Here is a 13,253-nt window from a genome sequence, read left to right on the forward strand (position 1 = left end):
TCTATTTTTTCCTCTATTAGTAGTGTCGGTCGCCCATATCATCAAGCAAGGCCCCGGGCCTCTCAAATCTAGTAGCCGGTTTGGAAAAGACCCAAACCCTTATGGGTGGAGTTGGGTTTGATGCTATAAAGTGAATTCATGAAGTCGGCGGTATGTTAACGAATTGGTCCACTACAAAAACAAGACTTCATAAGTTCAGGGACTAACTCACTTCTTGGTCTTCGACCCCCTCAGTCACTACGAACGCCCCCAATCAGTGCAAATCTCCAGCAATTTTCAAGTGTTTAAAACAATATCTCCCGTACAGAAGTATAATCCATAGTCATTAAAATCGGACATGACCAACCAGTCCATCTCCAAAAAGAACAAACTGGCCAGTGTGCCAATTGCAGCACTCAACTGTTTTACATTAGGCACCTATTTGGCTTTTAAAAAAAGAGAAAAAAAAAAAGATAAAAGGATAAAGATAAAAAGCTAACAATTAATTATAATGATACGTTTCATTGTTCTCATGAGACCCACAGCATCAATCAATTTTTATCAAAATTTTCTAAATATCTGATTTTTATCTAAATCAATCGACTTAGAACAAACCCACAGAAAACCAGTAAAAGGGAGCAGGTTCACATATAAACCAGAACTGATTCAATATGGCAATATAGCACATGAAATAACTGTTTTCAGCTGCAAATTTTACAGCCATGGAAACGCAATATATTGCTGAATAAAGCAGGACTAGAAGAGAATGATTTTGCCGAACCAGTTACAATTAAGTAAAAATGTCTAAAACTAAGTAATTCATCTACTCTTCGATCATTAATAGAAAGAAACACCACCAACAATATCTAAATGGAACCTAGAATTCAAATTTTTCTACTACAGCAAGTGCAATTAAGTTTAAAATGGAAATGGTTACTATATTGTAACATCATTTCCACTGTGGCCTCGGCAAAAGAAATCAGGAACCATCTTCATAAGCAGAAATCCACATCTTCTAGTAATGGCTTTGTTGGCTTAAAAAATGAATCACTTCAGAAGTGACCTGCGGAAAAAATACCTTTACAAATAACCAACAGGATGATTAGCAATAATTTACCAAATAAATGATAGATCTCAAGTCAATAGAAGTATTCTGTTTCCACACGCCCGAATAGTGCGCCATCAGATGATCAGCAATAATTAAATCGAAGGAATTATAAATATCAAGGCAATAGCGCTGCTGGTTCCCATGTAGCACTATTCTGTTCCCACGAACCCAGATAATTTAATGCCAAAGCTCACTACAGAAACCATTTCGCGGTGTCTTGCTGGATACAATATCTGAAAAGGAGTCAACCAACTGTCCTGCCAAACTACTTGGATCATCAATTAGAGTTTGTATAAAAGTGTTGACTACTCTACGTTCCTGCTCTGTGGACCTAAAGCTGAACCAAGTGAGAAACTTCAATCTAAACTCCTGTTTAATATGACCCTCACACTCGAGCCAACGAATGATCTTTACACAGTATTCGAAGTTCTCATCCAAGGATCCTGGCCCATTGTACACTTGCAATTGTGATCCATTTGTTAGAGTGCTATCAGAATCCTGCATCTCTCCATTGCTCATACGCGTTCTCTTCAGGCCAGCTTCTACCTGGGACTCAACAGCTGGTACTTCCCCATTTTTCCCGTGATTCCAGTTGTGCGAGTCACCGCTGCCATGTGACCTTGCTAAACCATTCCTCCGAAGATCATGAGAGAAAGCATCGTCATCTGCTTCAACACCCTGCCCTAAACCACATTCATCATCTCTCGACGAATCGACTGGAGGGGTAAACTCTTCATTCAGATCAGGAACTGAAGCAACATTTAGGTCAAGCCCACGTCGAAAGGATGGCAACCTATCTTCTTGTAGAGTTTCAGGCTTAACATCACAGACTCGACAACTTTTGTTAATATCTAAACCACAGAATCCACTGAAACCTCCCTGTTCTTGTATGCAAGCTAACCTTAAGATCTTACCGAGGTCTCGTACTTTAAAACCAGAGTCCAATTCGATGTCTGTTTCAGTCCTGTGCTTTGTTTTGGCACCAGGGCTTCCTCCACCGTCTGAATTCTCCTTCTGATAATTAATTGAAACAGAGTCAAAATTCTTGTGAATTATCTCTACACTCTTTGTAAAACACCTAGCCTCAGAGTGTCCAAAGTCACCAGCCTCCGTGTAGGATATAATTCGGAAGGTATATTCTGTGCAAGGCTGCAGATTAGATATCCAAATCCGCCTCTGAGATCTTGGAAAGACACAGACAGGTTCTTTTCCATGAGTTTCTTCTCTCGTCTTACAATACCAGAGTTTGTAGCCCTTAATATCATCAGAGGATGCAGTAGATAAGTCTATCAATATAACTACAACTGAAGATGATGTTACTTCCTCAAAGAGGAATTTGCAAGCTGCGGGAAGAGAATCCTCTGCCAAGGGAGCAAACAGAAAATTTTTACTCCTATGACATGGTAACTTCATTTGAAATACAGAAAAGTAAAATCAAAAGTAGTACCAATGCAGTTCATGGTAGCACTAGATTTTGAGGCCAGCAATTCGTCAGCTTTCTCAATGGCAAGGGAGCAGATTGCCTGCACATCACTAGCTACAGATAGCCTGCTGACAATGCCCCGGCCCATTTTGGATGAAACACCATTCAATGGGCCCACCTCTGTTTCTAACTTGGCTTTCGCTTCTTTAGTAAATTCATGGAGTTCTTCAAATCTGGAAGTTCCATCCAGCAGCCTATAACTCAAGAATATTCTATAACACAGGATATCTACACGTCGAGCTTCCTTAGCCACAGTTAACTGCTTCTTCCAGTATCTGCCAAAATATACACGTGAGCTACAAAATCAGATTAAATGAGGTCCAAATTATTGGTAATTGAAACCAAGTCAGATACCATGGAACTCTATGCAGTCATCTGGCAATCTAAAAAAAAATAACACTAGTATCCATGTCAAGTAAGATTTTGGACAAGCCCCGAAAAATTTTATTGTAGAAAAATGTTAAAGAAGCAATTAACAAAAGTTACAGGACAAATGGAAAGACCACCATTATAAATGGCGAGAGAAAAGACAAAACAAAATCAGTTAGGAAACCACATAATATATCTGAGAACAATATCCAAGACAAATGTTAAACTTGTCAATCCCTTTTGAGACCCTTGAAGGGAGGTAGTGCATATTACCTAGCCCTTAACAAACACAATGAACAGAAAACATGCATTTCTGAACTTTTCCCATGTTGCTACTACTCATAATATTGACAATCATGATGATGATTAGAGGCAAACCCTTTATTGAGGCCAAGGAAGGCAATGACACTCTTTACAAACTAAAATGTTTGTTTATGTATTATAAGTACAGGTCAATATAATATGTACCGTGTTAAACTCCCTATTGATGCAATTATCTATTCTTCAATGATGATGACGACAAAGACTTGTGAACCCACAACTTATGTGTATTTAATAAGAGTCTATAGCACAAAGGGAAATAAGGAAAAATAAAAACACAGAGAGAGAGAGAGAGAGAGAGAGAGAGAGAGAACAGAAGACATGTTGTGGCATAAAAAGGTAATATCCATGCCCTCATAGGTAGCAAAGTGTTGTCATCACAAAACTCTAAACATTTAGCAAAAGAAGTCCTTCTCTACTAAATGATGTAATCCAAATTTATATATTATTCAAAAATTAACAAAAATAAAAGGACTACAGTTGACAAGTGGCATTTCCTTTACAGTCTTATTCATTTTTAATTTATGTATCCTCTAAACATTGTTTTGCGTGCAATAGAACAGGCCACATAATGTGAAAGAGGGTGGTGTGTAATATAATGATCATGTTGACAAAGAATTTACCCAAGTATCCCTGAAACTTTGCCACATGAAGCACAACAATAGCTTCCATCCAACTGCATCAACTGCCCAAGGTTAACAACTCCCACCTTCCCATGTTGGAGGGCACATTCAATGTGGCAAGATAAGCCACAAGAGTCTTCCAGGCCAGATTCAGATATGCATTCCAACCAAAGACTTGGGTCCTTGTTGTCATCAAATAAATGACAGATGCAGCAAGAGCACCTCTTGCAAAATGTGTCATCAATTGAAAGAGTTGCTCGACAGGCAGAATTTTTACAGATCCATGAATCCATACAATTAAAATCGGAAGTTAGCTCTGTAGCTGGTGGAATTCGAAGAGGGTTTTCTCCTTTCCGAGGTTGTTTCTTAGCAGGCTGATCCTTGGGATTTGAAGCTGCTCTCTTGAGGTCGGGATTCTTTAAAGACTTCCTATTAGCCTTTGGATGTATTTCGGCCATTGTACACTTAATGAAGCTGAATGATTCTTATTCTTGTTATTTACTTCGGAATGATCTACTTGGATCAGATATCAGGACCAGTTACAGGAATCTTGAAGCATTATCCTGGACTCCACTGTCATCTGTATTTCTTTGCACCCAAGATGAATCATGTTGGCCAACAGAAACTGGACAAGAAAAATAAGTTGAAACTTAAATACGAAGGCATCAATAGCATGGCAGTGATAGAGTAGTAAACCTGGCACATGATGCTGGATAATTAATAAAAAAAACATAAAATAGCATGTTAACCACCAGAAACTGGATAAAAAAATTAAGTTAAAACTAAAATACGAAGGCATCGATAGCATGGCAGTGATAGAGTAGTAAACCTGGGCACATAATGCTGGATAATTAATAAAAAAACATAAAATAGCTCAATGCAAAACCTACTTACTTGCGTAGAAAACAACCAAGCAAGAAGAGAAGAGAAAGTGTGCAGGAACCGTGCATGCCATATGTCAGAGAGGCAATATGAGCCCGTTTGGTAGCCATTTTCTTCAAAATGCATTTTTCTCTCTCTTCTTTTCAACCACACATTCTTTATTAAAATAATATTATACGTAAATAAAAAACTTTTCCTTATTTTTCAACCACACATTTCACATCAATTTACTATTCTAAAATGTATTTTCACATCAAACACCCCCTATATATGGTTTCCTTGAAATTATTTTCACTCAAAAATAGATTTTTTCCCCCCTACCCTTATTTATATGTTAATTTCAGTTGTAAGCTTACAAGTCACAGACACTAGTTAAACAGATTGATTATGTACTAACGAGTAACAAAAGATAACAATACATTTTATGGAATTAAAGAAGACATTTCATGGAATTATAACTGTACTGATAATGTAAGAGATATAATATTCTATACTGACTAGATGAGGTTTTGAGAACTAGATTCAATGTAAGTTTTCGATGCAAAAATAATTAGTTCCCGTTTGGTAGAGATTAAAATTAGATTTTTAGTTGATTTGGATAAAAAATTTTGAAATGTGTGGTTGAAAAGACGTAGAAATCATGAAATATGTGGCTAGAATTGATTGTTTGACTTCGACTTAGAATAAAATCTGATTTAAATTAAAACCAAATAGACATAATATAATTGTCTCTATATATTAAGAATAATACATAATTTGTTGTGATCATTGAGGTTTTACGGAAAGAAATATTACATATTAGTTTCGGATATGGTAATTTCTTGTCCACGAATTTTCCTCTTAAATCAACTATAAGTATCTGATGACAAGGTGCCCATGGGCTTTTCAGAAATAATTAAAAGCATAATGCTAGCTCCTATCTTCCCTTCATACTGTAATCACATTTTACCAAACTCATCTCTTTGTGTATCAACACCTGTAGAAGAACAACTCCAGAGAAGGAATGGTAAATTGATATTTCAGTTGTCAGTTTTTCCTCTAAATCTGTATATGAACACTTTTGTTTAATCTAAATTGAATAAACACTCTTTTCAATTATAAAGTTTGTTTACTTTTCAGTTACATTGGTATTCATAGATTGTGCATTTTGATTTGCAAGTTTTTCAGTAGACTGCTTTCTTATGTTGTACCCAATTTATTATCCTCTTTCATTTGCGAAATTAACAAAAGAAAAAATTCTTTAATGGAACTTGTTGCTACTTTCATTCTTTAAAATTCCCAATCGAGGCCCACTTTAAGGCCAACCTCAAAGCAAGGCATATTAGAAACATCCAAGGCAGCGCACTAGTTATGAGACAGTTTTTGAAAGTGCACATCGCAGCTGAGAGTGGTGCACGGTTGTGAGGCATGCACTCCTTAATTCTCCATACTTGTTTACTTTGCTCCTTAGGAATAGCCAACTGCCCAATTAGTTATATTTAAACATTAAAAAATGTGTTTTCTGATTAATCCACCTTGGGAATCTATTAACACGGTTTAATAGGACAGTTGTAGAAAAGCAATAGAGTTATTATCGAGGGTTTTCAAGCAGAAAGGAAGTATTTTTGGCAAACAATATTACTTGTATTGACGGGCCAGCTAATTGTCTACAATTTGGATTTGAGATACAATTATGAATATAGAGTACGCTATGAAGTTCAAGTCATTTAAGGATCTCAATACTTAAGAATAAGTTATACGAAATGAGTCAAGAGTATATCAAGATATTATCATTCCTCTTACTATGAGAAAGATATTAATACTATACATCCCAAGACGTGTATAGTATTTTGTGCTCACTTATGGTTTGGGTCAATCATCACATGCGAGTGAGAGGTTAGAAATACAAAATGTAGGTGGGAGGGAGATGTATAAGTTTGAATTCGACTCTCAACCTCCGATAAAATCCTTGAACTCCTCTTACACGTAGAGGGTGTCAAAATGGCTGTAAATTTATAGAAGTTCTTGCAAGAAAATAGATTACGATTGGAAAAGGCTTGAAACCATTTTTTCAGTTTGAAGTCTCACAAAAATTAGCACTTAGATTGTAAATTGATCTCTTAGCCATTAGAGTACAACAAATTACAGGTTTAAAGCATGGAAAAGCATGCCACACGACAATTTTGTAAATTATGCTACAATAGTAAAGTTTTGTTGACATTGACGAAAATTAATTATTAGCATGTAACATATTCTAACATAAAAAAATACCCATATATAGTTCCCTTGAATATATTTAGCTAACCTTTACCTAATTAATTTGGCATTCGATTTGGGCATCAAGAACCATATAAGTTATTGATCCACTTGCCCAGTTAAATGGAGAGTACATTTTTATTATGATAAAATTTGGGTCTTGCTTGTAGTAACAAAACGTAATTTCTCCGCTACAAGATTTTAAATTAAATGAAGGATCATATTTAAGAAATTTCTAGAAGATACGATGCAACAAGCAGGTTTTGTAATTTGAAATCTCAGCAACAATATTTTAATCAACAACATGCGTCAGAATGAAAAATAATATAACATAATGCACAACAAGAAAAATCCAAAAGACTAAAAAGACAAAAGGATACAAATTGTTGAATGGGATAATATAGCAGAAAAAATCCAATGCTAAGAACAGAAGAGAACAAGTACCTGAAAAACATAATATCAACCGCTTGCAGCAGAGGCAACCCTGATCTCAGGACTCAATAATCTAGGGAGATAAGGACTTCAAGGTTTAGGAAATTTAGATTCTCAATGTTGATACCTCGGACAGCCATCTTCGTCACTTGTTGCAGCTGTTATTCGATACCACACGCTGATGACGATGCAGAGATTAAGGGGAGAAACTAACAGATAATAAGGGTAATGAAGCGGCAGGTGTTTGAGAAGTGAATAAAAAGCTATTTAGAGATTTGACCTGTAAAGGTATATCCAAAAAAACTGTATAAAAAAATATGGCAAAAATAATTGATATAAATAAAACATAGATTGATAACAAAGTTAAAGCCAACTAAGCAGTAAATTTAGGCTACAAGCTGCATGCTAGCTCAGTTTGCCTACATTTAGCTAAAACACATCAACATGGATAAGGTCATAAAGGAATGGGTCAAACTCGACAACATGCATCAAGAGCATCTTCGGCAATCAATCCTAAATCTTTTCACCATTTAACAAAATCTAACCAATATCTATTTCATTTTTCCCCTTTTTCAGTTTTTGTCCCTAGCTTCAATAAATCAAGACCAGTGGCAATGCTAAGCAGTTCCTAGAACGGACAATTATACCTTCTCATTGTATATTCTTTCCAAATATTTTAAATAACCCTAAAAAAAATTTTTGAATCGAAAAGAACAAAAAAAAAAAAAAATTCATTAAAATCGAAGGGACCAAATGTATTATCCTTCATTATGAATATCCTATGTGGGAATCTAGTTGACTACGATATATTCGCTATTTCATGACCAAAACATCCATTCTCCATACGCAAAAGCAGTTCCAATAGTATTGTTACAAGTCTTGGTCAACATGTACCAAGACCCCCTATGAACTATAAGGCAGAATTGAATTGGTTTGGACTACGTAAAAATCAATGTAACTCCCGAGAAACTGTTAGCTGAGGAGTCAAGAGAGGAGATATGGTTCCCTGAAAATTTTCCACCCCCAAGATTGACTTTTTCAATCCCTCTTTATTTGTTAATTTCACAAACAAAAAGGTACCAAATCGGGTTAAAAATAACAAAGAAGTCTTAAGGGGAAAAAAAAATCAAGAATAAACACAGATCAAAACGAACAACTATTAATGCTAAATATGACCGAAGAAAAAATCAAACCCTAAAATAAAACAGAGTATAGATACAAGTTTAGAGTCAATCGAACCATATAAATACGGATTCATAGAGAAAAAAACATAACAATTGGAATCAATTTACCATTCCCTTTCTGGAGTTGTTCCTCCCCTGGTATTGATAAAGAGGGGGAGAGAGAGCGTGGGGGCATGAAATTGATAATGGGAGACCACAGTACGACTATGTGGGGGGAAGCTAGGAGCTATAATTTCTCTAAAATTAAATTGGGCGACTGTACATTTTGGAAAAGCCCATGGGCTCCCATTCGTCAGATTATCCACAATATAAGAGGAAAGGCTGTAGAAAATAAATTACAATATCCAAAACAGAAAAATTGGGGATTGCATATGAAATATATTATATTTTCATTAATACAATTAAAATTTTAAAATAAAGAAACTACTGTATTTTCTAATTAAAAAAACACCAAAACTACTGACATCCAAACTTTCCTCATATAACATTAAGGTCCTATTTGATTGTAAATCCAAAGAAAATAATTTCCACTTTGACTGTTTGATTCGTATGTGGAAATGGAATTCGAATTCTTATGTATAATCATTGAAAGCACGTTTTTTACCAATTCCATGGAAAATGAATTCTTATAGGTATGATGGTTTTTTGTTTTCCAACTTAGGTGGAATTCCTTTTCCTTTTCTTTCTTCGCAATCAAACGGGGCCTAAGTAACTTACATTTTCTTGAATGGGCTGAAGAATTGGAGATCATTTTATTGCCTCCTACCATTACGGGAATTCAAATTGAAATAGAAACCAATTTCATACAACTTTGAATCAGTGATATTTTATTAAGCTTGACTACCACCTGGCGTGTACCAATAATAAATGCTATTATTCATTGTATATAAAGATTTTATATCTCGACCATGATATTACAAATTTTCGAGTGTATATTTCATTTGCTATTTATTCTGATCATTGTTTTTTCACGTCGTTTAATCAACAAAATTAATGATCTTAGTGTTTTTCCAAATTGCGTAATTTACAAATTAGTTTATACTACAACATTTGTCATAACCAGTCGAAATATGTTTGATTTTTACTAATAAAAACATATTTTCCCTAGACAGTGTGTTATTTTGTTTGAAATTATTCCAATTCCCTTTTTCTTCTCAATTGAAATTACATAATTCTTGGAACATATGAACAAATGATTATTTATATTTCACGTTTTGTAGTTAACAAATTTGTCATGATTTTGATAATAACATTCTCCAGTCTTATGCTAACTGTTGGTCAATCATTGTTTTTTCTTTGACTTTTATTCATCTTTTAATATTTCATTTCATCTCGCACCAATCTTACAAACTAGTTTCCCTAAACTGAATCTTGTCTATTATTCTTCTACTCATATTTCATTTCATCAAGCAACAATTTTACAAACAGATTTCCCTAATCTGAATCTTGTTTATAATTCAATTTATTATGTGCATGTAATATCATGCGCCAACAAACTTTTAAGATTTCTGAAAATGATAAATAATAATAATAAAAAAATAAATCCCAATAGTCTTCTTGTCTAGACGAACATATATTATTTATAACAAATCCAAATTTCATGAAGCTACAATAGTTGTTTCACTCTGCCTTTAATGATTTCGCAACGTCAATAACAAACCAGTATTTAAACATCAGATTTCACAGGGTGTTCCATCGTAATATTGATATAATTAATGGGAATGATATTCACATTGTTATATGTTGTGATTCCTTAGGGCATCTAGTTCATTTCTTCCTACTTGCATTAGAGGAGTCGTACAAATGGCAGGAAGTAAGAAGTTAGGAAGATTGAGAAGCTAGCAAGTGAGAGCTTTTCCTAGTTGCAATTGCTTAATTGGCTCCTTTTTCTAATGTGAGTTCAATGGCCTGTGGTTGTGGCAAAACAAGATTTTAAAAGCTTCACTTCTAGATAAAAGTTAATTGCATCGGGATACAATGCTATCACAATGCACACACACCCTAAGCTCGAGCCAGTTACTATACCTGCGGATTCTTTATCGATCTGTGACATAAAATATTTCAACTGCACACTTTTCGATATCCCTTCTAAGAATTTCACAAGTGAAAAAAAATAAAAATAAAAATAAAAAATAAAAACCCAGCTGTGTCTCTTGCACCCTATCCAAAAGCCTTGAGTGGGTGCTCTGTTTCTTGTGATTCGGCTATTTGGTCCTTTTAGATTAGTGTAGGAATAATAAAAGCTCACAATATAACAACCAACTATTGCATATTCAATGTCTTACATGCTTGTCTTGATTTGAGGTTGAAGTTGAGTGATTTGTGTGATGTTTTGAGGTTATTTTGTAGTATGCAATTTGGAGATTTTGGTTTTGTTCGTAAATGATCACTAAAAAATTGAATGGAGAATATCACTTCATGAAAAATCAACTACAAATCTCGTGAAATGGGTGTTGAATGTGAGCGATCTTTGTGATAATTTGGGATTTTGTTGAATCTAAGATTTTGGGTTTTGATTTTTGATGAAAATGGTTCACAAGAAATTGGGATTTTTGAGGTAATGGGTGGCAATTACAGGATTTCGTTACTTATTTTGTAGTAAATAAGGCATGTTTGTTTGGGTAGGTATGTGCTGTCCAATAAGATATTAAATGTGTTACAAATTTTTTATTTTATTTTATTTATTTATTTATTTTTATTTTTTAGTTTTTGCTTTCACTTTTTACTTTGAAAAATGCAATATAAATGGTTAAAAAAATTTATGAAAGTAGAATATGGTATGTTATGAAAATATAGTTATTACATGTAATTTTCTCTATCAAAACATACACACGTGTATACCATAACACATTTACAAAGCAAATTAAATTTTATTTTGATAAATCTGAAGGAGAATATTCAATTCTTTTTGCATTTAAAATTTAGCTTTAATTCCATAAAAGGTCTTTTTTTAATAGTAGGGCTAAATGCACCAATGACACTATGCTTTCCTTAACGTTCATATTAGCTACTAAACTTTGAAATATGTTTGACTAGCAATTCAACTTACCAAATCTTTATATGATCCTTCAATCGTTAAAAACTAAATGGAGCAGATGACTTGCATAACGGATATTCACATGTGAACCTGTAACTGTAAGTTTTTGTTGTTGCAAAATTTTGGTGGTCGTCATATATGTTGTGGAAATTATAGTGGTCAATGAAATGCGTTGTGAAAACTATAATGTTCAATGAGATATTTAATCTAATATTTTTTAGTCTCTTGTATTTTATTTGATGTGTGCAAATTACTTTAACTAGAGGAAATATTAATAACGTATTGAAAAAAAAATGAAACTTAAAAATCTGGACAAATTTGTTGAATAGTTCAATTATTAAAGTGCATTGTGATCAATCAAGGTAAGAGATGTGTATGCTGATTTATATTTACTAGTTAGAGTTAAACATGTATTTCACGTTATTTTGAAATACTTTATAAGTGCTGTAAAAGTAATATTTTATATCAATTTGTCGAGAGGATCCGATGAGCCTCAAATGAACTAAAGAAAATAAAATTTATAATAGAAATTTAAGGGAATAAAATTGAACTCTCAAAACTCAACTTCTATTATTTAAATTTTGTGTAATGATGAAATACTACAAATGAACAACTTTCATATATTACATTAGGTACATAAGAATTAATTGTTAGTACATGAATTTAAACACCTATTAAAATCCTTAGATACATGAATATAAATAAATTCATTTATAATAACTTTAGATTCATGTAGTTCAAGATTCTTCAAGTCAAATTGCGTCTAGATTAATGTAAATGATAATCAGTTGAGAAATAATAGTAAGAAATTCATTCATTAAAATGATTTTTTAGTATTTATTACATACTGAAAAATATAAAAGTAGGGTATTATTGAAATAATTGAATTGTAGTATGGTTAGAATTGTCCAAAAAAGATTTTCAATTGATGTGATATTTAATATATTAGAGAGTATATATTTGATTTGATTACATCATTTGAATATGGTCCAAAAAATGTATAAAATAATTTTTTAATGATATATGTGTAGTTTTATCTAATTGTTTAAGTTTTAGATTAAGTGATTTAACATAATATTGGAACAAACAAAAAATTTTGCTCAAGTATCATTGTCACCCATTTAGATGAACACTTGTTAAGCTTTGACGAAAAATAAATAAATATAGTCTACAAGTAATGGAGCGGGTATAGTACAATATTTAAATAATATACATGTAGTCATATCTAATTGATTAAATTTTTAATTCAAATGATTCGACAGAAGATTTTTGTATCTAGGATTGGGCATGATTCGGGGTTGGGTTTGTTTTGAGCTCAACCCGAAATCAAAACTAACTTAGTCCATTTAGGTAAATTTCAATATAAATTGATTCAATCTAATTGTTGAAACCAAACCAAATCGATTTGATTGATGTTTTGGTTAGTTGATTTGAACATTTGTAGGAATTAAAATGATATATACGCGCGCGCACACATTGTTACCAACAAACAATTACATCAAAATGAAAAGCAAGATTACAATCTAAGTTTAGAGTTTATAATAGACAATTCTTCTCCTCGCTTTTCTTTCCTTTTTAAAATTTGAAGTTTTTTGTAGAA

General features: G+C 33.2%; 1 protein-coding gene across 2 annotated transcripts; it reads right to left on the reverse strand.

The window, feature by feature from the left end:
• Nucleotides 1–622: 622 nt before the first annotated feature.
• On the reverse strand, nt 623–8,850 carry LOC111390514 (VIN3-like protein 1). Of its 2 annotated transcripts, none has more exons than XM_023015566.1 (5): nt 8,725–8,850; nt 7,445–7,712; nt 3,884–4,508; nt 2,535–2,845; nt 623–2,448 (listed from the first exon to the last, which is right to left on the reverse strand). In XM_023015566.1, the coding sequence occupies exons 3-5, from the start codon at nt 4,339–4,341 to the stop codon at nt 1,265–1,267; spliced, it is 1,953 nt and encodes a 650-aa protein (XP_022871334.1). In that variant the 5' UTR covers nt 4,342–4,508; nt 7,445–7,712; nt 8,725–8,850; the 3' UTR covers nt 623–1,264. The 2 variants fall into 2 exon arrangements, with proteins under 2 accessions (XP_022871334.1, XP_022871335.1); XM_023015567.1 differs by having other exon boundaries at nt 7,445–7,610; nt 8,725–8,837.
• Between the last annotated feature and the right edge of the window lie 4,403 nt (nt 8,851–13,253).

Source organism: Olea europaea, unplaced genomic scaffold (assembly GCF_002742605.1).
Source record: "Olea europaea var. sylvestris unplaced genomic scaffold, O_europaea_v1 scaffold686, whole genome shotgun sequence".
Classification (NCBI taxonomy): Eukaryota; Viridiplantae; Streptophyta; class Magnoliopsida; order Lamiales; family Oleaceae; genus Olea; species Olea europaea.

Excerpts from the sequence above, each read along its gene's own strand:
- LOC111390514 (XM_023015566.1), bottom strand. The coding sequence starts at position 4,341 with ATGGCCGAAATACATCCAAAGGCTAATAGGAAGTCTTTAAAGAATCCC. Across the intron at positions 2,846-3,883 it reads AAAGTTTCAGGGATACTTGG|ATACTGGAAGAAGCAGTTAA; the intron begins GTAAATTCTTTG and ends ATATTTTGGCAG. Across the intron at positions 2,449-2,534 it reads TGCTACCATGAACTGCATTG|AGGATTCTCTTCCCGCAGCT; the intron begins GTACTACTTTTG and ends CTCCCTTGGCAG.